This window comes from Suricata suricatta, chromosome 12, assembly GCF_006229205.1.
Source record: "Suricata suricatta isolate VVHF042 chromosome 12, meerkat_22Aug2017_6uvM2_HiC, whole genome shotgun sequence".
Classification (NCBI taxonomy): domain Eukaryota; kingdom Metazoa; phylum Chordata; class Mammalia; order Carnivora; family Herpestidae; genus Suricata; species Suricata suricatta.
The window spans coordinates 83,790,731-83,816,224 of NC_043711.1; the positions used below are offsets into that span (position 1 = coordinate 83,790,731).

At 50.8% G+C, this 25,494-nt stretch overlaps 3 protein-coding genes across 10 annotated transcripts in view; 1 reads left to right on the forward strand and 2 right to left on the reverse strand.

The window, feature by feature from the left end:
* LOC115273434 (fer-1-like protein 4) overlaps positions 1-12,938 on the reverse strand; it is a 33,228-nt gene extending 20,290 nt beyond the window's left edge. Inside the window, exons 1-20 of the mRNA XM_029916476.1 lie at positions 12,860-12,938; positions 12,549-12,604; positions 12,092-12,180; positions 11,892-11,991; positions 10,284-10,375; positions 10,046-10,087; positions 9,589-9,747; positions 9,005-9,065; positions 8,745-8,876; positions 8,430-8,492; positions 8,265-8,349; positions 7,850-8,009; positions 7,551-7,734; positions 7,287-7,473; positions 6,308-6,663; positions 5,884-5,992; positions 5,529-5,703; positions 5,293-5,413; positions 4,796-4,896; positions 14-101 (exon numbers count right to left, since the gene is read on the reverse strand). Of these exons, the coding sequence (XP_029772336.1) occupies positions 14-101; positions 4,796-4,896; positions 5,293-5,413; positions 5,529-5,703; positions 5,884-5,992; positions 6,308-6,663; positions 7,287-7,473; positions 7,551-7,734; positions 7,850-8,009; positions 8,265-8,349; positions 8,430-8,492; positions 8,745-8,876; positions 9,005-9,065; positions 9,589-9,747; positions 10,046-10,087; positions 10,284-10,375; positions 11,892-11,991; positions 12,092-12,180; positions 12,549-12,604; positions 12,860-12,938 (2,439 nt within the window). The remainder of the gene's footprint in view (positions 1-13; positions 102-4,795; positions 4,897-5,292; positions 5,414-5,528; positions 5,704-5,883; positions 5,993-6,307; positions 6,664-7,286; positions 7,474-7,550; positions 7,735-7,849; positions 8,010-8,264; positions 8,350-8,429; positions 8,493-8,744; positions 8,877-9,004; positions 9,066-9,588; positions 9,748-10,045; positions 10,088-10,283; positions 10,376-11,891; positions 11,992-12,091; positions 12,181-12,548; positions 12,605-12,859) is intronic.
* A 2,788-nt stretch (positions 12,939-15,726) lies between these two features.
* Positions 15,727-20,235, forward strand: SPAG4 (sperm associated antigen 4). 2 transcript variants are annotated; one of them, XM_029917561.1, is made up of 12 exons: positions 15,727-16,196; positions 16,670-16,774; positions 17,064-17,127; positions 17,323-17,384; positions 17,609-17,652; positions 17,970-17,995; positions 18,117-18,225; positions 18,477-18,552; positions 18,726-18,841; positions 19,170-19,337; positions 19,864-19,953; positions 20,066-20,235. In XM_029917561.1, the coding sequence occupies exons 1-12, from the start codon at positions 15,887-15,889 to the stop codon at positions 20,213-20,215; spliced, it is 1,320 nt and encodes a 439-aa protein (XP_029773421.1). In that variant the 5' UTR covers positions 15,727-15,886; the 3' UTR covers positions 20,216-20,235. The 2 variants fall into 2 exon arrangements, with proteins under 2 accessions (XP_029773421.1, XP_029773422.1); XM_029917562.1 differs by having other exon boundaries at positions 16,691-16,774.
* Positions 20,236-23,242: 3,007 nt separating this feature from the next.
* CPNE1 (copine 1) overlaps positions 23,243-25,494 on the reverse strand; it is a 35,199-nt gene continuing 32,947 nt past the window's right edge. For all 7 annotated transcript variants that reach the window (XM_029917558.1, XM_029917559.1, XM_029917554.1 and 4 more), the window contains 3 exons: positions 24,177-24,310; positions 23,781-24,017; positions 23,243-23,585 (listed from right to left, as the gene is read on the reverse strand). In XM_029917558.1, the coding sequence (XP_029773418.1) occupies positions 23,445-23,585; positions 23,781-24,017; positions 24,177-24,310 (512 nt within the window). In that variant the 3' untranslated portion in view covers positions 23,243-23,444. The remainder of the gene's footprint in view (positions 23,586-23,780; positions 24,018-24,176; positions 24,311-25,494) is intronic.

Sequence of the window (25,494 nt, forward strand, 5' to 3'; positions counted from 1 at the left end):
CCCCAGACCGTACCAGGCTGTGCACGAGCAGCTTCCCTCGGCATCGATCCAGGGCATTGGGCCGGGTCATTGTCCTGCGCTCAGCGCCATGGCAAAACTGTCTGCAGGGAGCAGGGGCAGGAGTGGCAGGTTGGAGTCAGAGGAGGGACCGCTGACCCTTAGGGGCCACCTCTCTCAGAGCAGACCTCCCACACCAGACTCCCTCACAGCTCCTGTCAGTCATGATCTCAAAGAGGCCTCTTTCCTAAGCCAAGGATGGCTTCTATGCATGGACTACTCCCAACTTCATAGAGGCCAGCCTCACCTTGGAGCCCAGAAGGCACTCCTATGTAACTATCCACTACCTTGTCTACCAGAAGTTGGCCCAGGACCAACAGCAGTGGTATCACCTATTTAGAAACACAGAATCTCTCCCCGCCCCAGACCTGCACTAGAATCTGCATGCTGACACCCTGGGGGATTCCAGTGCACACGAAAGGCTCAGATGGGCTTTATAGTCCCAGCATTGACCAAAGGTAGCTCAAACATTACATGCCCAAACCAAGTGCATGGTTTCCAATTACCCACACACAACCTCCCCGCCTCCAAAATCTGTTTTACTGTAAAACTTCAGAGACATCTTTTACTCTTTCTTTCATTCCTATTCCACATCACTCTATCAACATATTATTTAGACTCTACCTTCAAAATACATTCATCATCTGACCACTCTTCTCCTTTCCCAGGGCCATCCCAGTCCAAGCCACCATCACTTCTCACCGAGGACTAGTGCAGCAGCCTCCTAGCTGGTCTCACTATGCTCCTTCCCCCTTTCCCCATGAAAATTCTCAATATGGCATCCAGAGAGATCTTTTCAATGCTTTTCCAGACCACTTCATTCCCCTCCAGTGGTTTCTCATCTCAAACAACAGAATTTTTAAGAATGCCCTAGACACCTGGGTGGCTCAGTCTGTTAAGTGTCCGGATTCGGCTCAGGTCATGATCTCGTGGTTCGTGGGTTCGAGCCCCGCATCAGGCTCTGTGCTGACAGCTAGCTCAGAGCCTGGAGCCTGCTTCAGATTCTGTGTCTCCCTCTCTCTCTCTGATTCTCCCCTGCTCGCATTGTCTCTCTCTCTCTCAAAAATAAAAGACATTAAAAAAAAATGTTTAAGAATACCCTAGATAATCAGGCTCCCTTTATCTCCCTGTCCTCACATCAAACATTCTGCTCCCCGCATGCACAATCCAACCATTACACTGGCCTTTCTGCTCCTCCATGAATACACCCAGCCCATCACCACCTCAAGGCTTTTGTATTAGCTGCTCCCTCTGCTAGAAGGTTCGGTGCCTAGATCTTTGCATGGCTCACCTCCGTTCTTCATTCAGGTCTCTCCTCAAATGTTACCACCTGTCAGATCTTCCCTGGTCATCCCTTCTAAAAAGCCCCTGCCACTTTCTCCATTCTCATATTCTGCTTTATCTGTGTCTCCAAGTAAAAAGTAATACAAAGTCCCTAGGATAGGGACTTCATTTTGATTACCACCGTATCCCCAGGCCCTGGCACCTAATCAATGCTGAAAAAATATTTGCTAGGTAAATTAACTTTTGAGACATAATACTTTGGACCCTTTATGACCTGTGATGTTTCTTAAGTTTTTATCATGGAAATTTTCAAAAAGATACAAAATAAATGACTCCAAGGATTTTTTCACTGAATACTACTCCCAGAGCTTACGCTTTTAGTTTAGTAATTGCTCTCTGCTCCAAGACTTCAATGGGTAGAAATAATCAACACAAAATAAATCTGAATCAAATCTTCTTGATAAGATTTAGGTCCACATGATCGGATTCAGGGAAATTCGATCTGGTGGAATAATAGCCAAAAAAGAAAACCATACTGGCCGTAGCTATACATAGTGAACTATGACACAGACAAACCTTTCACTGAAATTTCCCTGCCAAAGAATAATTTCAGGAATAAAATCATTACAGTAAAGTGAAAAGAAAAACAGCTTAATGCCACTATATACAAAATCAAGCAAGGAATTAAACCAGATTAAGGGTGGTTGCTCTTTTGGAACACATGTAGAGAACGTAGACAGAGAAAAGAGCTTTAGAATGAAGTCCTGGCACATAATCACATGAACCTTTAGAATATGCAGAGGTCGAGAAGAGAGAAGGAGCCTGTGAAAGAGAGGGAACAGCAAGGGAAGTGGAAGGAAAACCAGGGGCATGGAAGTCAACAGCAGAGTCTTTCAGGAAGGAGTGTGGGTTCAAGTGCATCTGCTCACACTGAGAGGTTGAAAGATGGGGACAGAAAAGTGACCACCTACAAACAGTCCTTTGCCCGAGTCCTCCTCTCATCCGACCTCCATGTGCAGAGCTTTCCAGGTCCTAGGTTTGTTTTTTTTTTTTGTTGTTTTTTTTTTTGTTTTTTTTTAGTTTTTTTAACATTTATTTTGGAGAAACAGGTAGACAGAACACGAGGAGGGGCGGGACAGAGAGAGGAGACACAGAATTCGAAGCAGGCTCCAGGCTCTGAGGTGTCAGCACAGAGCCTGACACAGGTCTCGAACCCACAAATCATGTGATCGTGACCTGAGCTGAAGTTAGACACGTAACCAACTGAGCCACTCAGACGCCCCTCAGTTTCTCTTTTCTCTGCTCCCTAGACAGTCGTATCCAGTTCCATCTGGGTATTGACAGCTCCCGATTTTTCATTTCCTGCCTAGCAGTCTCCCCAGACCTCAACTCATACAGCTAACAGCCTAGCAGACATGTCTGCTTATTAGTCTAATAGAAATCTCAAAGTTAACATGCCCCAAAATGAGCTTCTGATATTCCCTTTGCTGCCATCAGACCTCCTCCTTCTCTTGCTCAGTAAACATCATCTACATCGTTGTGTAAGCCAAGATCTTGGAGGTCATTCATTTTTCTTCCTTGTAAGTTGTTCCTCACTCCCTATACTTTCCATTCACAAGTCCTGAGGTGTCACATCCAAAGTCCAAATTGCTCTTGAATCCACTCATGTCACTCTGTGTCCACTCAACCACCCTAGATTCGATTCCTCACTATTGGTCACCTGGATTATTACAATGTCCTCTTTAGTAAGCTCATTGCTTCCTCTCTTAGATCATCCCTCCCCCACTGACCCTTTTTAATGATAAGTTAGAGAATATCTTTTCCCTTCTCTTTTCAAAACCTTCAGTGGCTCTTTATCTAAATCAGAGAAGAAGCCAAGGTCATTACAATGGCCATTTAGGCTTCCACATGTCTCTCCCCACCATTATGTTCCTTTCCCCACACACTGCAGCCTCATCTACTCTCCTCACTGTGCTACAAGTCACACTGGTTCCCTTCCTCCTCCTCAAACACACCAGGCATGTTTCACCACAGTGCCTTTGCACATGCTATCCCTTCTGTCTGGAACACCCTTACAGATACAGCCTGCTCCTTCAACTTCTTCATATCAACTTCATAGTTGCCCCTCTTTGCCATTCTTTCTAAAATTGCAACACCTCTAATAGTTCATAGCTTCATTTTCTCCCTCATACTATCCTTATAATTCTTATATTTCTTCCTTGTTGTTTATGTGTTTATTATCTGTTTCCATCCAATCTCCACACTATCCCCTACCAGAATATAAGTCTCAGGAATTTTTGTGGGCAAGAATGCTTTTTCACTGGGCACCTGGGTGACTCAGTCAGGTAAGCATCTGGCTCTTGGTTTCAGTTCAGATCATGATCTCACAGTCTGTTAGTTTGAGCCCCTCATCAGGGTCTGTGCTGACAGTGTGGAGCCTTTTGGAGATTCTCTCTGCATCCCCCTCTGCCCCTCCCTTGCTTGCTCTGTCTCTCTCAAAATAAATAAGCTTTAAAAAAAAGAATGCTTTTTCACTGTTATTTCTGCACCTAAAACAGTGTCTGGCATAGTAATATTTATCAAAAAATGGGTTAATAACTCTTTTGAAAAGAGTATCAGAATACACGGAGCCTGGGTGGCTCAGTTGGTTAAGCATCCAACTCTTGGTTTTGGCTCAAATCATGATCGCATCATTTGTGGGATCAAGTCCTGCATGGGGCTCTGTGCTGACAGCATGGAGCCTGCTTGGAATTCTCTCTCTCTCTCTCTCTTTCTCTCTCTCTCTCTCTCTGCCCCACCCCAGCTCTCTCTCTTTCAAAATAAACTAACATTAAAAAAAGAAAGTAAAACACAAAGTACTTGGAGCAGGTTATGGAATTCAGGGCAGTGAATTCCATGGAAGTCACTAGAACAAGTTTACATGGCTATAGTAATGACCTGGTAACTAGGGACCAGTTGATGCTGCAGGAGAGAAAGTGGACAATTGCACAGCTAGTTCCTCCAGTAGATGAGAGATGAAATCAGGATCACAGCCATGACTGGAAGCAGGGAGCCTTCCTCCACTATAGCAGGAGGGAAGGTGGGCGGATGGGTGCAGAAGCTGGCAAGGTGAAGACTGCTGCAGGAGGTGAGGCCTCTATGTTCTCCACGAAGGAGGGGAGGTCATTAGCTGGGACAGTGGAGGAAGGGTGCAAGGGAGATCTAGGGAGAGGCGAGAAGGGCAGCTTACGTCTCTAAAAGCGTTGACAAGGGAGTTTAGTGGAGCGCAGTGGCCTAACCCGCAATAGTTTCCGTCATGTCCCTTGATGGGGACGGTCATCTCCTTATTCTTCTGTGAAGAGGTGCAGCAAGAGGTGCAGATTCCAGCTGCCCTGGCTCCAAACAGCATGAGTTTCCCTCCCCCTGGAGTTTCATGCAAAGCCTCGCAGCAGTGAGGCCGAGGCTCCCAGCTCACCTGCTCCCTGCCACCAGCTCTTCCAGTGCCTGCTTCAGCCGTGTACAGGCTCCAGGCCCCGGCCTGCGCTGCAGGGTCTCAACCTCCTGCAGCCCCTGGTCCTGCGCAACAGGGCCAGAGGGTCAGAGGCACAAGGGCTGCAGACTCTTTCAGACCACTCGCTCACCCCAGAGCCTCTCCCACTCACGGCCTCACTTCGTCGCCCAGGGCTTCTTTAGTGCCATCCAGTTCATGGTTCCTTTTTTTTCTTCTAAAAAAGTAGCTCTACCCATGGCCTTCCCCTGGCCCCTTTCTGGGTGTATCAATTCTGAAGCCCTGTCTTCCCACAATTTCTGGTCTTCTCTGTTCGACCAGAGCTCTCTGGCCCTTTAGCCCTGCACCTAGGGCATGCTGGCTCCAGCATGCTCTACCTATTAGCCTCGCTCCAGAGCTCCTTTCAAAGGCCTCAGTCTTCCTGATATCTGGCCTCTCCCAGTGGGCACCCGCCTCGCTCTCACCAGCCTCTCGGCCACTTTCCGCACGCAGTTAGTGCTCTGCAGGCGCCACGTGTGATCTTCCCAGCGGCTCCACACGTGCACACATGGCTTTCGGTGACGCAGGGGTAAGCAGAAATATGGCCTGCACCAGAGGGGCGGGGTAGGGGTGAGGAGTAGAAGAGCAGGGGCTTCGAGGGGCAGTCCCGGACCACAGAGGATCTCCCAGTGCCCTCTTTCCAGCCACCAGGAGTACTCACCCATTGCCATCCATAGGCTCAGGACGCTGAGCAGGGGTCCCTAGCTCCTCTTCCACTACTGGCCCGACTCCCACTTCCGTCTCCAGCAGAGGCTGTGCCTCCTCCGCCTTGCCCTTTGCTCCCTCCCCGGCCCTGGCCCTTGGGCCCAATTGCTCCTCCAGGCGGCCAGCGCTACCTGGCAGGAGCAGCAAGAGTCAGGGAGAGAACCATGCTGAGGATCTGACCCCTCCTTCAAACTCAAAGTCAGAACCCACCCCTTAATGAAGGTCAATTGTCCCTTCCAGGGTACTATGTCTAGAACAAGAGTCCACACCCTCAAACCCATGATCCTCAGGGGTCCAGCTAAGCCACACACCGATAGAGATCTCAAAGCTGATGGGCTGGGAGGCCATGGCAGGGTCAATCATGGTGGCCTCAAAAAGCACGCCGAAGAGGAGGAAGTCTTGCAAGGGCGCCAGGGCATTCTGAGGAAGGAGGGTCAGGCTGCAGTCAGCCCCCACCCACCCAGGTGGCAACCCGGACTTTGCATGGCTACAATGCTGCCAGAAGGACACTGCAACCAAGACCTAGAAATACCACAAGTATCCTACCTCTCTCTCCATGCTCAACCTCCTCCCCCCATATATGTGTATACACAAGAGCACATGTCCATACACACTGCATTCTTTATCCAGGCCCAGAAATTCAGACTCTACCCTCGTGTTTAATGTCAGGGGAGCCACTTACACACTCCAGAGCTGAGAGTGACCCCATCCCTTTGCTAAAACCCCAGCACTCACCTCTGGCAGAGGCAGCAAGTCCTCCACCTCCACCTCCATGGCACCAGGAATCTCAGGACCATCACCACTGGGGCTGGCATCCAGGTGCTGTGGGATCCCTGCTGGGGTCTGGCCCCGCCTGGCTTTCTTCTTTCTCATGAGCCGGGACAATCTGGGCCCCTTTGGGGCCTGGGGAGGTTCAGGTTCAGCTTTCCCTTCTGATACTTCCATGGACACAGCCATCAGCAGGCGGCCTCGGAACCAAATGCCTTGGCCAAGTCCTTCATTAAGACTTTGAAGACCATCCCGAAGCCCCCCACTGGGGGGAGATCCATAGAGAGGCACCCATGCTGGGCCAAAGGTGGGGTTAAACCCCGCTGTGGGGAACAAGAACAGCGTTTTGGAGGGAAGCACGGGGCAGATGAGTACTAGGTCGGTTTATGCAGCACACCCTTATCTCCTGCAAGTTCAAGGAGGCAGGGAGTCGGATTGGGTTTTAGCAGCTCTGAGAGGAAAGTGTGAGAACAGCTGCGGACCGACTGCTACGGACTAAGACCCGAGAGCGCTTCTAAATCAGTCCAGCTCCCAACGGTGCTTGAAACAAACTGAAATGTAGCTCTACGGCCGGAGCCCTAGCCCTGGGGGTAGAGTCACGATTGGGGCGGAGCTACAGGCGATCGCGTAAGGGGCGGGGTGAACGGATGATGTGAGTGGGCTTGCTTTCTGTGCGCGTAATTCTGCAGGGAGAGCACGGCTGGCGTGGTTACTGGATATGCAGCTGTCCTTAAGATTTTGTCAACAGAGCCAAACCGAAAGTGGGGTTTGTAGTCTGGGGGCGACAGGTGAGGTCCCCGAAGGGAGGGGCCAGCTTGGAGCGGGGCGGAAGGGGCCCAGCAGGGTAGCGGGGCTGGAGTTTGCGGGCCGGGGCTTGCGGGCAGGGGCGGAACCCAGGGCCGGGCGGGCCAGGCGGAGGCAGCAAGCGCTGACCGGAAGCGCTCACCCGCGCGGCCCGGGTGTGAGATCTGCCTCAGGTCCAGCACGTGCGTGGCGACGGCCACATCGACGAGGGGCGCGTCGTCCCGCAGCTGCAGACGGAGGCCGCGCGTCAGCGGTGGGAAGAGCTCCACGAAGCTCAGCTGCTCGTTCCACTCTGGCGCCGCTGTCTCTCCGCGCACAGATGTCTCGCCCTAAGGGCCGCGGCGGAGGGGGGTCAGCGCAGGACCCGGGCCCGCGCCTCGGCCGAGTGGGGACGGGAGGGTCTTACCTGCTGCCCCAGGAAAGATACGCGCACGTAGGGGTCCATGAGGACGCGCTGGTCCTGCAGGGCGCGGGCCAGACTGCCCAGTAGCCCTGGGCGCAGTGCGGGCAGCCCCTCGGCCCGGTACACGCGCACGCGCAGCCGCGCCCACGGCCTAGAGGCCGGCACCCCGCGTGGCAGCAGCAGGTTCCTAGGAGAGCAGGGCGCTCAGGCCGCGGGACGCCGCGGTGTCGGCCCCCGACCCTCTCCGCGTCCCGGAAGCCATGCCCGGTCTTCCTCTTACCCCCACCCTCACCCCAGCTCACTTCTCAATGTCCGAACTGTGTCCCGGGCCTGGGGCTGGCAGCGGAGGGGGCAGGTCCCCGCGCGCCAGCACGGACAAAGTGACTTTGACGAAGCCTTTGGTCCCGGCGCGAGTGTCCCGAGGGTCGTGCAGCGGAGCCCATTTCTGGTAGAAGTGACCATCTGGGGGCGGGGGGGGGGGGGGGGGGGGGGGGGGGGGGGGGGGGGGGGGGGGGGGGGGCGGGCCCGGGTCAAGCGGAGACCGGCGGACTGCTCCGACCCGGGTTCGAGTCGGACTCGGTAGGGAGGAGCGGCAGTACATGGAGGTCAGCCTTCTGAAGAGGCTTCTGTCTCCAAAGTTAGTGTCTAGGGATCAGTGGCCCAGAGGGTCAGTTCCCCTTGATGCAGATGAGCCTAAAGCAGGAAAGGGTTCGGTACCTGGCTGGTCGAAGATAATGCCCAGGTCCATCCTGAAGGTGCCTATCTGGGAGGCCATAAAGGGGAGGGTCTGCGAATGGAAAGCCTGGGGAAAGGTGGTGTTAGTTCTGGAGCTTCGGTATCCTCCCTTCTCTGGTGGAAACCGCTCATCCCTACCAGCCTCACCGTGATCTCCAGCAGCAAGTCTTGGAGATGAAGCCGGGTCTCATGAAATTCGAACAAGAAGTACTAGGTTGAAGTGGGGTCAGGAGAAGTGAAAGAAAGTCGGTTATATGCGGCGTTCTGAACAGCTAGCCGCTGCCTCTTACAAAACGAACGCCCTCTTTCCCCACCTGTCGCCTTTTTGTACTTCCTTCATTGAGCCCCTCTTAACCTCCCGCACTTGTTCAATTCCACCTGGGCCACGCCCCATCCGCGGAACGGGTACAACCTGGGTCTTGCCTAGTCTCTCAAGCCCCACTCTTCCTTGGTCTCACACACCTCATTGTAGAAGGGGCAATTAGTCCCGCGCTGGGTGGCCGTCACACGGCGCTGCTCCCCGACTCGCACTGCCACATAGGGGTTAATGTTGACTCCTATCAGCTTCTGGGCCTCCAGCACTGTGACTCCTACCTAAAGGGTGCAGAAAGAGGAGAAAAGGAAGCCACCCTGCCAAAGCAAGGCAGGGTGGAGGGGGGTACCACGCGTGTAAAGAGTGGGTAGTATTCACCAAAAGTTAGGGCTTAGAGCCAGAGTGGTACCTGGAAGTCCTGAGCTCTGGACATCTGGAAAGGATCCCCTCGAGCCAGGCCCCTGGCGCGGCTGCCAGAAGTACAAGGTCAGCTTTCATTCCACTTCCTCTCCCCTACCACCTACACACTTTACACAGTGCTAGGCATAAAATCTTCTCTTTTCTGGATTCTGAGTCCTTCCAGTCTGTCTTGCATCCATCTCAACCCTACACCCAGAATGTGACTCATTCCTGGAGCCCTGAAACCATTCATTCATTCAACCAAGAGATTTGTTGAGCACCTACTGTGTACCAACAAACACTATTCTAGGCCCTGGGACACTGCAGTGAACAAAAGAGACAAAATTCCTTACCCTTCTCAAGCTTTCATCCCCTACATGGGCTCCAGAAGCTCTATGTGTGCCAGTGTAACTGTGTGTGTGAATATGGCAGTGTCTATGCCTAGGAATAAGTGACCCTGAACTCCAGGACACTTACACCTCATCCATACTTTGGGGCTGTGTTTGTGAGTGTGGATGAGCCGTGGGCTTATACCAATGAGCGCCTGAAGTTGACATACTGGTGGGTGTGGGAGCAGGTGTGGGTACAAGTTACCTCCTGAGGTGGCTGAAGACGACTCCAGAAAGCTCCACATCAGGCTCATCGTCCAGCTCCAGCCCCAGCTCACCGTCTTCATCATCCTGCTGACCTAGGCCTCGTGCTAGCCTGTGGCCCAGTGCCACTGCCTGCCGCTCCAGCCGGGCCTCCCCAGGCCTGATAGGAAAGGCCTTCAAGAGACATGTCTGGAACCTGTCCCTCATCTCTAGGAACCCTTGATTTCCCTGACCCTAGGACTGACCTCTGACCCTTCAACTGACCCCCCCTATTTCCAGGACTGACCCCTACCCTGGGACACCTAATTTCGGAATTGACCCCTGACTCTAGGACTGACTTCTCACCCTAGAATTGATCCAATCCTGATCCTGGACCCTGGGACTGATGCTCTTATCACTGGCTCCTAAATTCCAATCAAGACTGACTTGGTGATCCCAGACCATCCCCACATACTTACTCCAACTCCTGGAAGCCCATATTGGGGATGATCAGCTCTGAGCTGGAAGGAGAATAAATGAAAGGAGTGAGGGGCCCAGCTAGACTACAAAGCTGTAACCCCAGGCAGCACAGGGCCAAGGGTCACCACATCCAGCAGATCCAGGGAAGAATTAGGTACCACTTCTCCCTTCCCAAGACCAGCCTGGGCTGGGACAATCAGGCCTTGTTTAGTTTGCAGGGGATGAAAGATGGGGTACCTGTCCCGGATGGATGCTCCGAAGTCCTCCTCTGCCCAGGCTCCAGCTGCACCTTCTGGGGGCTGATACTTCAGGGCAAGCTCCACCTGGATCTGAAACCAGCCACAGAGTGTGCCCTAGAGCCTCTCAAACTTGGGCTAAGAGAAGTCCAAGGACCATGCTTTTTACTCCATCTATAAAAAGAGACCCTCCTGCCCTGCATATGTGGTGACTTTGTTGGTTCCTCTCTGGTTATTAATAATATTGACTAATTACAACCTATGAAAAACAGCATGAGCAAGTTGTTACCTCTTGAAGAGGCCAAACATGACTCCAAAATTCTCTCGTTGCTCTTGGAAATTCATTACTGTGGCCTTCATAGTTCCACATGGTCTGACTCCTGCCAACCTTCCCAGTCCTATCTCATATGGAGTCTTCTCCTGCCCTGCACCCCAGCTGTGCTCTCTCAGAGCACTGGGATTTTGCAGACACCAGTTCTTCTGCCTGAAACCTTCTCCCCTCCCACTTAGTTAACTCCTATCATCCTTCCATTCCAAGTTCAAGCCGTACTTCTGTTGGACCCTATTTCCCAATGCGAGTCATCGAGAATGGAATCCACGAGCACAAATGGAGTTGGTTATTAGATGTTTATTTTAGCTGGGCTGAACGACCCCTCCCAAATAGGTGTAACTCCTCGGAAGGGTGCCCGCTAAGCAGAAGCTCAGGGTTTATATAAGCCAGAGTAACCCATCACCATCTTACAGCATTTGGTGGTAGCTGACTATACCGTGGGGCAGTGACTAGATGACTTTCACCTGTTGACTTTGCCTTTTCCAGGTGGGATTGTTTTAACAGAATCTTAAGAAACAGGTTTATCGAGTTACATTCCTAGGGTTACCAGAACGGAAGTGGGCAAGTGAAGACAATGGTTGGTAATTTAGGGTCTCACTTCCTCAGGGAATTTTTGCTGACCCCCACATAGGTTACATTCCTCAGTTATACGCTTTCCCAGGTCCCCATCTTCTGTAACACCCATCAGTGACAATTTTGCATTTATTTGTGTGACTTTTTGTTTAATCTTTGCCTCTCTGTCTCTCTTTGGGTACAGAACTCTAAGAGGGCAAATCCTTATCTGGTTTAGCTCACCACTCAATCTTTATTGCCCAGCACAACACACATGGCACAGCTTTTAATCAGAGTGCAACAAACAACAGACTGATTGAAAAGTTCAACATTTCCTATGACTCCACATACGGTAAATAAGGAAACAGCTTAGTGAAGCTAAATACCTTCTTCAAGTTATCAGCAGGGAAAGGGTGGATCTGAGATTTAAACCCAGGTCCATTCCTACCAGGTTAGATGACCCTCCGTGAAATACCAGAAAAATCCAGTCAGGCTCATTTTTGCCTCCCGTAAGAACTGAGTCTGTCCAGAGTGAGGGAGTAGCACAGAATGGCTCTTGGCCCATGTGGGACTTCAGCAGGGGCTACACAGGGAAAGGAGCCCTGGCTGGGAGGCCTTGTTACCACTCCTGTCTGGATCTGGATTTTCCTCTCTGAAAAATGGAACTCTCTATCTAGAAGGACTCTCAGGCTTGGGGATGGCAGGCTGAGGACTGGTGAGACTCACCGGGGATACCCGCAGGTTCTTATCCACCAGGGCCTCCCGTAGCACCAAATGCCCAGTACTCTGTAGCTGCTGCAGGGAGATCACCAGGGTCCCCAGAGACCTGGGGATGTGGCATGGGGCAGAAGAATGACACAGGGCAATATCCCCCCCTTACCATGTCCAGCCCCATCTGCATCCTTGGCTCCCTCAGCCCTACTCACCTGGGGCTGAACACACGGCTGCAGTTAACCACCTGCAGAGTTAGACATTCTGCAGCCAGCGGAGCCCCATAGTGTGGCCAGCGGAACAGCTGGGGATAAGAGGAACCTTGTGACACACAATGCTGGGCTGACCCTGGCCCCCAATCCAGAGCCTATTCTAGACCTGAAATAGGATACAACCCTCCAAAGTTGGAGCTAACTCTATGACCAATGTCCCAAACCTGGAACAACCCCTTCCCCCAACACAGGGTTGACTGCAAACTAGGGCTGATCTGAGAGTAACTACTAATCAAGAACTAATCCCTCCACTGGGTCTGGCTTCTCAAGCCTGAGACTGGCCCAACTTCCTGAGAAGACAGCTCCCCAAACCCAGGAATATGCCCCCCAACTCATCTAAGGAGGGACTTACATGAGGCACAAATTAATGTCTCCCTATCCAGGACCCAATCCCACTCACCTCACCAATATCTGCTTCTCGACCACAGTGAATTTTCCTTGTTTTCTGGGTGAAACCTGCTCATAATTGAAACTAGTCAGTTATCAGCCCCTCCCCACAAAAAAATCACACACACATATACCTAGCCCAGGATCCAGTCCCCCTGGGCTTATCCTTGGAGAAAGGTAGAAGATGGAGAGGGAGAGAGGCAGAGAAATGGGTTAGAGGAGAAAAGAGACAGGCTGGAGGGATGGCTAGCACTGGATTGGGGGCCTGAGGAATGGGAGTCCCCCCCATTACAAAAATCCTTAGAACACCCCTACAAGCCTTACCCCGAAAGCTGAGCCTCACTTGTCGGTCATGGGTGCCTGGCAGCCCTGTAAGTCGCCGCACACACACGGTCAGAGCCATTGTCCCAGGGCACTGGCTCTTCCTCTGCTTGCCTGCCCTCCTGCCCACCTGCCTGCTCACCTGAATCGCCTCTGACTCACTGGACTCACGGAACAGGTCCAGCAATCCCTGCCCTTTAGTCAAACACACAGGCAGGCTTGGGGGTCATGGGTGGAGAGGGAGCTGAAGGACAGAGAAGGGGGTAAGGTCTCTGTGGTCAGCTTGGTCCTCCCTGCCTCCGTCAGCTTCAGCCTCCACCCTGCATTCACCCTGTGAAGTGGGAGCTGGGATAGGGTGGAGATGGAGCCAAGGGGAGACACAGGACCCTAGTTTGTCCCCACTGGTCAGTGGGGCCTCAAGAGCATGGGTCTCATGGTGCTCCTTTTTCATCTCTCTGTCCTCAGTGCCCAGCTCAGTGTCTGGTACATGGTAGACCTTCAAAAAACCTTTTTAAAAAATGAGTGGATTAATAAATGAATTCCCCTAGCCCCCAGCATTAGTGCTACAGGCACTCAACACATTTGAAATAATGAGTGATTGTACATGGCGGGTATTCAAAACACTTCCTAACCAGAAGCCAGAGGTCCTTAACTTGGGGTCTTACATAGATAGGCTGCAGGGAGTCTGCAAACTCTTGAAATTGCCTATAAAATATTGAGCAGTTGTGCATTATTCTGGACATTAAGCTCCTCCCACATCTTAAAAAAATGTGCAGTACTTCTGAATGAAAGAATGAATGTATCTGATAGTCTTAACCTATGTGTGATTGTAACTATGTGTTGAGTGTGTATCCTGGCCATCCATTTAATTATTCTATATAATGACACCTCCTACATGCAGGACTTGCGCTATGCCATCCTGTGGGGGAAGGGGTGCAGCCATAGAGGTGAATTGGACATGTTCTCTGTCTTCCAGTAGCTTCATGGACTCCAACACCAAACAAGGCCTAGAAAGACTGTAATTCCCATCAGGGCAGGAAAAGGGTCAGGACTCAGGAGCTTAAGAAGAGAGAGGCCAGAAGTGCTTAAAATGGGCTTTGAGGGGGCACCTGCCTGGCTCAGTCAGTAGAGCATATGGCTCTTGTACTCAGGGTGATGAGTTTAAGACCCACATTGGGCATGAGGCCTACTTAAAAAAATAAATAATAAAAGAAATAAAATGGGCTTTAAGGACAGGAGTTGAGCAGAGAAGGACATCCAGGCAGTGGAAGGAATGCAGGGTGTGTATTGGGACCTGTGATTTGTCATTTTGACCTGTGTACAAGGAATGTATTAGGCAGCAGCAGAGATAAGATTAGACCATCGGAGGAGCTGGGTGTTGCTGTGTGGCTTTGAGCCAGACACGGTGCCTCCTTGTGCTTCAGCTTCTCCAACTCCATAGTGGGGCTGGCGTCCCAGGTGTTAGCTGCTCAGCTGAGTTTTGAGGTCTATGAAACACCTAACAAACAGGCATAGGTTGTTCTGGTTCTTAGCAAGGTCCAAGTTAGACCTCAGGTTTCCAGATGTTGAGGGAGGGCTTCACCTCCTCCACTGACATATTTGGGGCATTGAGACCCAAAAGAAGGCAGAGGAGGGACCAGAATTCTTAGCTCACAGTGCCCTGGCCTTTCCCTACCTTTACCCCTGAACTCTGTGACATCTGATCAAGCAAGGTGTTAAAGCCACCCCTCTGGAAACTAATGCAGGCACCTCCCCTTCTGGGCAGGAACACTCCCCCTCCACCTCTCTAAGAACTGACACTTCACTTCCTAACATTCCAAACAAGATGGGATGTGGCAGAAAGAGCACTGGGCTCTAGGGCAGGATTTTGGAATTCTAATCTCTATCATGCACTGTGTGGTCTCTGGAAAGTCCTTTCCCCTTTCTGGCCTTATTTGCCTGGCTATGTAATGTGCATTTGCACTGCATTGCTTTCCTCCCTCCCTCTCTCCCTCCTTCCCTCCCTTCCTTCCTTCCTTCCTTCCTTCCTTCCTTCCTTCCTTCCTTCCTTCCTCCCTTCCTTCCTTCCTTCCTCTTTCTCTCTCTCTTTTTCTTTTTGCATTGTTTTTCAAAGCGTGGTCCTTAATCAGGATCACATATGTGGTTGTTAACAATGCTTATTCCTGCACCCACTCAAGATATGCTAAAGTAGATTCTCAAATTGTACCTGGGAACCTGAATTTCTATTCTGGTGCATAGCAGGAGTCTGGGAACTTTCTGTGACTCATCATTGCATTTTCAGTATCTCAGATGGTTGGTCTGACTGTGCGTATGGTGTTTGGTGCATACTGAAGCCTTGGCCCACAAACCCCTGGTGAATATGGGTCTGGGAGAGGGAACCACAGATCCTAAGGTCAGAGTTCTCTGGCCTGATGACAATGATGAAAAGAGGGACCTGAAGGGTTTGCAGAGCAAAAGAAACTAAATGTTTACGTAGATATGCCCTGGGTGACCTCCTGCCTCTTCTTAACATTCATTCATTAGGCCTATCTAGGTCCTGGGGTATACACTAGCGAACAAACCAAAAATCCCTGCCTTCATAAACTTCATGTTCTAGTGGGTGTGACAGCCATTGAAGAAATACATAAGTAAAATATATAGCATGTTGATGATAGGAGCTGAGGGGAAAAACAAAGCAGGAAGGGGAATAGAAATTCTTTCACGCCAAGTGCAGAAGATAGGGTGTTTTGGGAAATGATGTGATTTCACTTGCTTTAACATGGGAAAGAATGAGAGACTGCCAGGCTCCCGGGGACGTCATGACAAGCTCTGTGACGCAGTTAGGGAGTTCCGTAGAGATCACGGGCTCCTTTATGACGTCAGCAGCCTGGCCCAGTTACAGGGGAGTGGGTTGGATCCCTCCGGGGGACCCTCCAGCTGTAAGCAGGGTCCGTGAGGTCTCCGCGGCGCACATCTGCTGAAGGAGGTCTGAGGGCCTTGGCGTCTGCGACGGCGACTTTGGCGTCCGTGACAGGGCGCCCCGGGGTCAGGATGCGGCGGAGCCCCCGCCCGGGCTCGGCGGCGTCCCCGCAAAAGCACAAGCCCAACTTCTACAGCGACAACAGCAACAGCTCAGTGAGCGTCAGCTCGGGGGACAGCAGCGGGCACCGGTCAGCTAGGCCGGGGCCCGGGGAGCCCGAGGGCAGAAAAGCCCGGGGCTCGAGCGGCGGTGAGCCAGCCTTGAGCTCAAGAGTGCCCGGAGGAACCACAAGGGCTGGAAGCTCTCAGCAGAAGCCTGCGCCTTGGAGCCACAAAGGGCCGACCGCCTGTGACGCGGCAACCGTGAGGGGCGGGGCTTCGGGTGCGGGCGGGGTCGAACCCGGGCGAGCTGAGGGAGGGGGAGGGGCCTACGGGGGCGTGGCTTGACGCGGAATTGGGATAAATATCTGAGCACCTCCTAAGGGGCGGGGCCTGTAGGGTGAAGAGGGGAGGCACCAAATAAAATTCCCTAAAGGGCGGGATCTCGGTGTGATGGACGGTCCTGGGAAGGGGCGGGGGAAATTCTGATTGAATACCATTGAGGAAGCGCGAAGCCGCACCAAGACTTGCTTGGGGGCGGGGCCTCCGTTTGGCCCGGGGACCGGTGTCTTGACTGAACACCCTGAGGGGCGGGGCCTTAGAGTGCTGAGACCTGGGGTGTGCATGCAGTGGGACCAATGCCTGTTTGGGGAGGGGGCCGCCCCACTTCTGGGCTGGGGAACCTGCAGCCTGGTCCCAGGGAAAGAGTGGATCTGCCTTGCGCAAGACCCCAGTGGAGTCCTTGGGCTCCCGCAGAACCGGCTGGTTTTCCCGTAGTCTCTGAGGAGCAGCTCGACCTTCTCCCGACCCTGGATCTGAGGCAGGAGATGCCTCCACCGCGCCTGTCCAAGCGCTTCCTGAGTACGGGCCAGGCCAGCCCGGAAACCCTCTGACCCGTCCTCCTGCTCCCCTATCTGAACTCCGGTTCTCATTTCTGAGATCCTGTTCGTTTTGAGTCCCTGGCCCATGTCAGTCCAGCCCCTTCCCTGAGCCCGATCCACCTTCTCTGAGCCTGAACTCATTCTCCTTGCCTCCATCTAATTCTCCTAGCCCACTCCCCTGTTCCTAAGCCTCTCCTGAACCTCAAACCCCACGCTTACCGAGCCCTTCTTCACCTCTGCCCCCTCTGAGGCCCCTCCCCTGTCCCCAGGCCTGCTGCTCCAGGTGCTGAGCGTGTTGTCCCTGGTAGGAGACGTGCTGGTCATTGTGTACAGGTCAGAAGGAGGGAATGGGGACCCCCAGGGGCTGCTCTTTGGAGGGGGTTGGGAGCACAGCCGGACCAGCAGAGAGGCTTGATCCTGGCTCAGATCTGGCTGAGTCCTGTCTGCGGCAGCTGGGTCTAGGACCCTGGCGAGGGAGCTGCGGGGTTCACGAGGGTCTGGGGCCTCAGCCTCCCTCCGGTTCTTCAGGGAGGTCTGTTCCATCCGCTTCCTGCTAACGGCCACGTCACTGCTGAGCCTCTTTCTGGCAGGTGAGGGGGTGGCGAATCCCCTGGGCCCCCTCCCCCTCTCCCCCGCCCTGGATGCTTTGGAGCCAAACCCGGCACATTTTCTCCTGTATCCCTCAGCCCCCTCAGCGCCTTCAGCTGCTCAGTCCCTTTCAGAGCTCCCTCAAGACTTTTCTCTCCTCACTGCCCCTTTATGTCAAAGAAACCCTCTCCCTTGGCTTCCCCTGAGACCACCCCTCTTTCCCCAGCACTCTGGTGGGGACTGCTGTACCTGGTTCCTCCTTTGGAGAATGTGAGTCAGGGCGTCTCTATCCCAGGGTGGGTGGGTGGCAGAGTATGAACCTGGAGGTTTTGTGGGTCCCCTGGACTGGTGGGAGGGGGACTAGTGCTGGAGGCTGTAATCCTAAGGAAGGGCCGGATATAGATAGATCTCTGAGGGATTGTGCCCAGAGGCGGTTGGGAGTCTCTGAGAGGTCCTAGCAGATCGTAGGGTGGGGGCTGTCCTCAAAAAGAAGGCCCTTTGAGTACCTCTGCCCCAGGCTGAAGTGGGAGAAGGGAGTGGGTGGGAGCTGAGCAGTGCTGTATTTTGTGCCTCCCTCCCTCCAATAGGAACCCAAGGAGATGCTGACTTTAAGGTGAAAGAGGGCACCTGGCGTGGGGAATTAGGGGGCTCGAAGGTGCTTCTGTGCGGGGCCTTACGGGAAGCGCCTAGCGGGACCGGGACCCAGCCCCGCGGTGCCGACCTTCCGCCTGCAGCGAGTACCACGAGCGCGTGCGCTCCCAGGGGCAGCAGCTGCAGCAGCTACGAGCCGAGTTGGATAAACTACACAAGGAGGTGTCCAGCGTTCGCGCAGCCAACAGCGAGGTGAGCCCGGCAGCCCGCGGCTGTCCAGCGCCCCGCCGCGTGGCTCGGCCCACCTCCAGTCCGGGTCCACCTCGGAAGCCCCCGGAGGAGTGCCGCCGCTCCCTGGGTCGTGAGCCATAAACCCCGCTCCGGAGCCCCGACTTCGGGGTTTCTCCCGGGACCCACAGAGTCTATCGCAGAGAACCTAGCCTCAGAACTCTGCTTCCCCGCAAACCTGCCCGCTAGCACCTTCCCCTCCACTCTCTTTTCAGAGAGTGGCCAAGCTCGTGTTCCAGAGGTTGAATGAAGACTTTGTGAGGAAACCTGACTATGCGCTGAGCTCTGTGGGTAAGACCCAGAGACACTGCGAGAATGAGACTCAGAGACACGGGAAAAGACGGAGACCTAGACACAGACAGACCTACGCACGTGACCGGTCCATAGAGACCGCCCTCAAAGACTCTGCCCCAGCTGTCGGTCAGGCCTGGGAGCCCCGGCATGATTGCTTCTCCCTGCTCCAGGGGCCTCCATCGACCTAGAGAAAACATCCCAAGACTATGAGGATGCGAACACTGCCTACTTCTGGAATCGCTTCAGCTTCTGGAACTACGCTCGGCCACCAACAGTTATCCTCGAGGTGGGCCTGGAACCTGGATCCTAGAACGCGACCAGGGGCGGACTCTGGGGAAGGACCCTTCAGCTCCCTGGAGGTGGGACCCAGCTGAGCTGAGGGCGTGGCGCTGGGGAGGGCCCTGCCTGACCGAGGACCGGCCCGGCTGGAGGCGGGGTCTGGCGGTGCTAGGGACTGGTCAAGATCTGGCAGGATGTAGTCTCCGTGGAGGACTGGGCGGGGCCGATGAAGGGGTTGAGCTGAGGGCTGGGCCTATCCTAACCAATGTTCAGGCTGGGAAAGGGCCGCAGTCCCTTGGTCAGTGGTTTCTGAAGGTCTACTTGCTCGCCTGCAGCCAGATGTGTTCCCTGGGAATTGCTGGGCTTTTGAGGGCGACCAGGGCCAGGTGGTGATCCGGCTACCGGGTCGTGTGCAATTGAGCGACATCACCCTGCAGCACCCACCGCCCAGTGTGGCACACACCGGGGAAGCCAACAGCGCCCCCCGCGACTTCGCAGTCTATGTGAGTGAGGCTAAGGCTAAGGAGATCGGGGTGGAGTGGCGGGGGCGGATTTTGCCTAGAAAGCACTAGTCATGAAAATTGGTGTCACTGAGTCTTCGCTTGCTCATCTACAAAATGGATATACTACCACTCGCCTCTCAGGCCTACAGGTTATAAATCATTATAACCATATCCAAACATTAGTTATGGCTTTATTGAGCACTTAATTCTGTGCTGAGAACTTTACATGGATCATCTTGCACCCACTCAGCAACCTATGAAGTGCTATCATCTACCCCATCACTGATGAGGTATGTAATGCTCAGAAAGGCGATCTTATTTGCCAAGGTCACACAGCTAACAATTGGCCAGACTAAACTTTGCAATCTGGTTTCTTGGAGCCCACATTCCACACCACACTATTCTAAAGCCAAAAAATAAAGGAGAGCATGCAGCTATTGCATACCATAGTAGTTCCTCAATAAAGTTGTTTTCTTCCTCTTCCACCTGTGCCTCACTGTTCCCCCACTCACTCTTCACTTACCAGGGCCTCCAGGTTGATGATGAGACTGAAGTTTTCTTGGGGAAATTCACCTTCGATGTGGAGAAATCAGAGATTCAGACTTTCCACCTACAGGTGTGTGTCTTTGGGGGTAAGGGTGCTAAAGGAATGGGACAGTATGGGAAGATTGGGGAGGAAGGCAGCCCTTGGGACAGCAGGCCTTGGCATGATCCATTTGTCTCCCCAGAATGACCCCCCAGCTGCCTTTCCCAAGGTGAAGATCCAGATTCTAAGCAACTGGGGCCACCCTCGTTTCACATGCTTGTATCGAGTCCGAGCCCATGGCATGCGAACTTCAGAGGGGGCAGGGGACAATGCCACAGGGGAACCCCATTAAACAGGCTGATTGTTGGAGTAGAGTGCAGGTCTGTGCTGAAAGAAGCTGGAATCCTATTGAGGTGTCTCTTGGGGGTGGGGGGAGGATCTGGTTGCCTTTGGTATATTAGTTGGGGGAGGGTCTACTTTCCAATGCGCCCTCTTACTGAGTTCAGATCAATACAGTAGCAGCAGCTCATGTTTATGGAGTGCTTACCACATGCAAGAGATGGTGCTCTGGACATTCTACACATTGTCTAACTAATCCTCACAACCATGGAAGAGAAAACCACTCAGGTCAGGAAACGCTCAAGATCATACAGTTAGTGAAGAACAGTGGCACAGGATTCAAACCTACCTTCCTCCAAAGGCCACCCTCTTTAACAGAGCTGCCAGTCAGCCTGAAGCCATGTTTGTGCAGCTCAATTTCCAACCTCTGGAAAAGTCTCCTCAACTCTTGCTAGGTGCAAGAGGAAAGGTTAACTGCTCCTTTTCTTTAGGTAACACTCAAAAACTAAGGAGACTTAAGAACCTCTAGGAAGCATCTGAAAGTTGATGTAGGCCTGGTAGCCCTACTCAGGTTGTCTTTACTGCTAGGCACAGTACAGGTGGTCTAGTGTCAATCTGTCCCTGCCTTCAGGAAGCCCGGTAAGGGAGACTTCCAGGAAACAGGACAGTTCATTTATTGATTCAAGAATTCTTTATTCTAGGAGTCCAATTAGAATTGGAAGAATAAAAGATGGGGGAGACAGACATCAAAAGTTTAATGAGTTATGTCTGGCTAGATTAGAAAAGGGGGGCCAACATGGGCAAAGGAACATGCAACACCTTGGCTGTTAGGATCCTTCCCAGTGTGTTCATGTTTTGGAAGAATATACACACAGACAATGAACAGTGGTTACACCTCTAGGAAGTGGAATGTGTAAGTGTGAGGGTGAAGCACATATCCATTTGTTTAAAATTTCAGGGTATAATTCAAAAAAAATTTTTTTAAGTTTATTTCTTTTTAGAGAGAGAGAAGTGCACACTTGGGAGGTTTAGAGAGAGAAGGAAAGAGAGAGAGAATCCCAAGCAGGCTCCAACATGGTCAGTCCGGGGCCCCACATGGGGTGAACTCATGAACCTTGAGATCATGACCTGAGATGAAATCAAGAGTGGGGTGCTCCTCAGGGTATTTATTACCTTTGTAATTTAATTACTCTACTGAGTGCTCTCAAAGACTAAGGTTAGAAATATGGACTAATATAGCTTTTCTGGAGGGCAGTTTCACAATAGGAACCAAAAGCTTTAAAATTTTTTATATTCTTTAATCATAATTCCATTTCTAAGGATGCAGTCAAAGGATACATCAATGTAACTGAAGATGATAATACTTTTAAGGATTCTTATCACACGGTTGGTTTATAAAGAGAAAACTGCAAATAGTATGTAAGAAAATAAATTATGCTACAAAAATAATATGCAGCCAAGAAAAATATTAGTATTTAAGGGAATGTTTAATGTCATGGAAAGTTATTCATGATATATGGATAATTTCTTAAAAAGCAAACTAGACTGGTATACATAATAAACTTCTGTATCAAAAGAGTACTATGGATTAACAGATACTACACATGCAAAGGCAGTAACTTGGGAGGAAATATTTTCAACATGGATGAGAATAAGGGCTGTAACAACAGCAAAAACCTATAAATAGGCTATTGAGAATATAACTATAAACACATGAACGATACCTACCTGTCAAAATTACATAAATTCAAGCTAAAAATGAAAAAAAATTTTTGCTGTCAGATTAACAGAAAAGGGGTAAAAAGAAACTTGTTATGGAGGGCACTTTACAGCATCTATTAAAATTTTAAATATTCATATCCTTTGATCTAGCATTTCTATTTCTAGGAACCAATCCTTCAGAAATATTGCTGTAAATGCACAGATTATCTGTACAAGGATATTCATTACAGCACTTTGTAACAGAACAAAACTGGATGGGACCCAAATCTCAATAAATAAGGGACTGGCTGAAGAAGCTATAATACGGGGTGCCTGGGTGGCTCAGTCAGTTGAGCATCTGACTGGCTCAGGTCATGATCTCACCGCTCGTGAGTTTGAGCCCTCCATCAGGCTCTGTGCTGACAGCTCAGAGCCTTGAGCCTGTTTCAGATTCTGTGTCTCCCCGTCTCTCTGCCCCTCCCATGTTCATGCTCTCTCTCTGTTTCTCAATAATAAATGTTAACTAAATAAGCTACAATACACTCATATACAGAATACATAGACATTAAAAAAAATAAGGTCACCAACATGTCCTAATGGGCAAGACACCCAATATATAATAAAAACAAGGTGCAAAGAGTATATATAATATCCTACTTAGAAAAAAAGTCAGACCTAGGAAACACAGGAACCTTCACCTCCATTATCTATTTTTTACAATATTTATATTTCAAATAATTTTGTAGTAACTAGCATACTTTAAAGCATGTTAAAATAGTATATACAATATGATCCCATTTTCATAAAATAAAAAAAATGTATAGATTATAAATATGCATTACATACTAAAAAAGCTGTACCAAATATTTTAATGGCACATTGGGGTTTAGATGATAATATTTTTCATGTACTTTTTCTTTTGTAATGAATATACATATTAATTTTCTAGTGAGAAAAAAATAGCTGTTAAAAATTACAGGCTTGGGGCCTATCTTCAGGACTAGAACCACCACTCCTCCCTCCTGCAGGAAGTCTCGCATAGCCCTTGCACCATCTTAAAACTCCTCCCTCCCCTAGCACTTTCCACCTTGTCTGTGTTCCCAGCTCAGCTCTGTCCTAAGGCAGTGCAAGCTGGGGCGCTTGGCTTACATTTGGTCCTTGTATTTTTTAAAAATAGAATCAGTGTCTCTAGTCATCTGACCAGGAATATCCAATTTCTTTGATTAGGGCTATGCTGTCAGAGGTATCCTTCATTCAACAACCCCTAAGGTGGACAAACTGAGGCTCAGGAGAAATAAACATGGTTAACAGCAGATTCCAACTCAAAAACACGAAGTGGTAGCAAAGCAGTGGTCTTCATTGATCTTTATTGAATGAAGGACTCCAGGGGCAAGCAGGAGAGATCAAGAGCAACATTAGCAGGAACAAATATAAAAATATAAAATGTAAAGTGCAAGCACTGGGCAATGTGTGCAGGGTTGCGTCATGTCCTTGGGGGATATGAAGCTGAGGACTAGCCACAGCCCACCCTCTAAGGGAATCTAGACCTGAGGGGTCTGTGCAGGGCCCTTGGCTGGGGGTGGAAGTGGCTTGAATGGGGCCCAACCTTGGGCCTTGAAGTAGGAGACCAGCTGTGTGGGTACCTCTGCAAGCACAGTCTGTGCCAGTGCCTCCTGAGGGGCCTGCCAGGAGAAGAAGGGCAAGGTCAGTGGTGGCGCCCTAACGGCTTCCCATAGTCTACATTTCATACCAAAGAAAGGATACAAACCCCAATACCCAAACTTGGCCAGACTTAGATGAAAGGGTGAGTATCCCCATTCAGAGGTGGAAGGGTAAACCCCCAGATCTGGTCTGCCCCCAAACTTGCCCCCACTCACATTCTGGAAGCGGCGGTAGGGCACAAACTGCACGATATCACGGGCAGCTGCCTCCCCGGAGCGTGTATGCAGGGGTCCACCATCAGCATCCAGCTGCTCCATGGCCTCGAAGTCAGCACCACCCACACCCACGATGATCACTGACATGGGCAGGTGTGAAGCACGCACCACAGCCTCACGTGTAGCCTCCACATCTGTCACAGCACCATCAGTCAGGAGCAACAGCACGAAGTATTGCTGGGGATAAGCCATTCATAAACTGAGGCAGACGCTCTAGCTCTATAAACACCCCAGCTACACATCCCCACACTGACGAGAAGTCCATTGTTACACAGCCCTGAAGGGAGCCCTTGACTAAGACCACCCACCACTACCACTACTTCTCATGATCCTCACCGAGGCAGTCCTCTGATGTGCAGCCTGGGTTGCAAACCTGGCCACATGGTTGATGATGGGTGCAAAGTTGGTGGGGCCATAGAGGCGAACTTGGGGCAGGGCTTGGCGGTAGGCATCCACAATGCCCTGGATGCCTAGAAAAGGAGGGCAAAATACACTAAAATACTGAGCCTCTTCAGGGCTGAGTCAGTCTTGACATCACCCCATCCTGGCAAAGGAGATTTGGGAACCTGCACGCATTTCATTCAGTCACCCCCAATAACCCTGTGTACTTAACCTTATCCTACAGATGGAAAAATTAAGACCAAAGAGAGGAAGGGCACTTGCCCTAAATCACAACTTGAGTTAAAACTAATTAAGGGGATCTCCTGAAAAAATCTAGGGCAGTTGAGCATCAAATTTACAACCCACTTAATAATGAATTATAATCCATTTAATAAGAATCTATAGATATTAAATAATGGAAAAGAGGAAGCTTTTCCTTAATTTTTTTTGACCCTCCCCCCTGCTCTTCCTTAATAAATGTAGAAGGGGGAATTACAAAACCATTTGACAGTCACAGAGATAATTGAGTCAGGCTAAGATCATCAGTGGATGCTAAAACTAGAGTCCTAGTTGATGAGTAACTGGATATTTATTATATAGCCTCAAAATATCTTCCCGAAAGATATTAATTATAAATAGTGAAGAAACCTGGTAGACTCTACCTCAACCAAGTGATCAGTTAACATGATTGGGGATAAGATAAATCAACATCATGGGGCTCCTGACACGGTGCACTCAGAAAAACGCCCACCAAAAGTGCATGATCTGAATCTAATCATAAGGAAATACCAGGTAAACCCAAACCGTGGGACATTCTACAAACTATCTAGCCTATAATCTTAAAAAATGTTAATTATCATGAAAGACATGAACTCTGGAAGACAAAGCAAATGAATGTGTTATGCAATCTGGGATTTTCTTTATGCTGTAAAAGACAACTGGCAAAACTTCAATAAATTCTAGATTGGATAATAGTATTGATGTTAATTTCGTGATTTAGGGAATTGTACTGTAGTTACTTAAGAGAGTATCTTTGATTTTAGGAAACACACAAGTATTTAGGGATAAAGGGAGCAAAGTTGGTGGGGCCTCAGAGGGCAAACCTGGGGTAGGACTTATATAGTTTAAGACTATAATTCTCAAACATTTCAGAAAAGATATATGTGTGGGTCTATATATATATAGATCACTTTAGTTTGTTGTCCATGTTGGAGGAGCCACGAGGTTTGGCCCTCTCTAGACAAAACCGCTTGGGTAAAAGTACCCTGAAAAG

What these genes read in the sequence shown, in the direction of transcription:
- SPAG4 (XM_029917561.1), top strand. Translation starts at nt 15,887, where the DNA reads ATGCGGCGGAGCCCCCGCCCGGGCTCGGCGGCGTCCCCGCAAAAGCAC. An exon ending in GCTGAGCCTCTTTCTGGCAG is followed by an intron (nt 17,385 to 17,608) that starts GTGAGGGGGTGG and finishes CTCTTTCCCCAG; the next exon opens with CACTCTGGTGGGGACTGCTG. An exon ending in CACCAACAGTTATCCTCGAG is followed by an intron (nt 18,842 to 19,169) that starts GTGGGCCTGGAA and finishes GCTCGCCTGCAG; the next exon opens with CCAGATGTGTTCCCTGGGAA.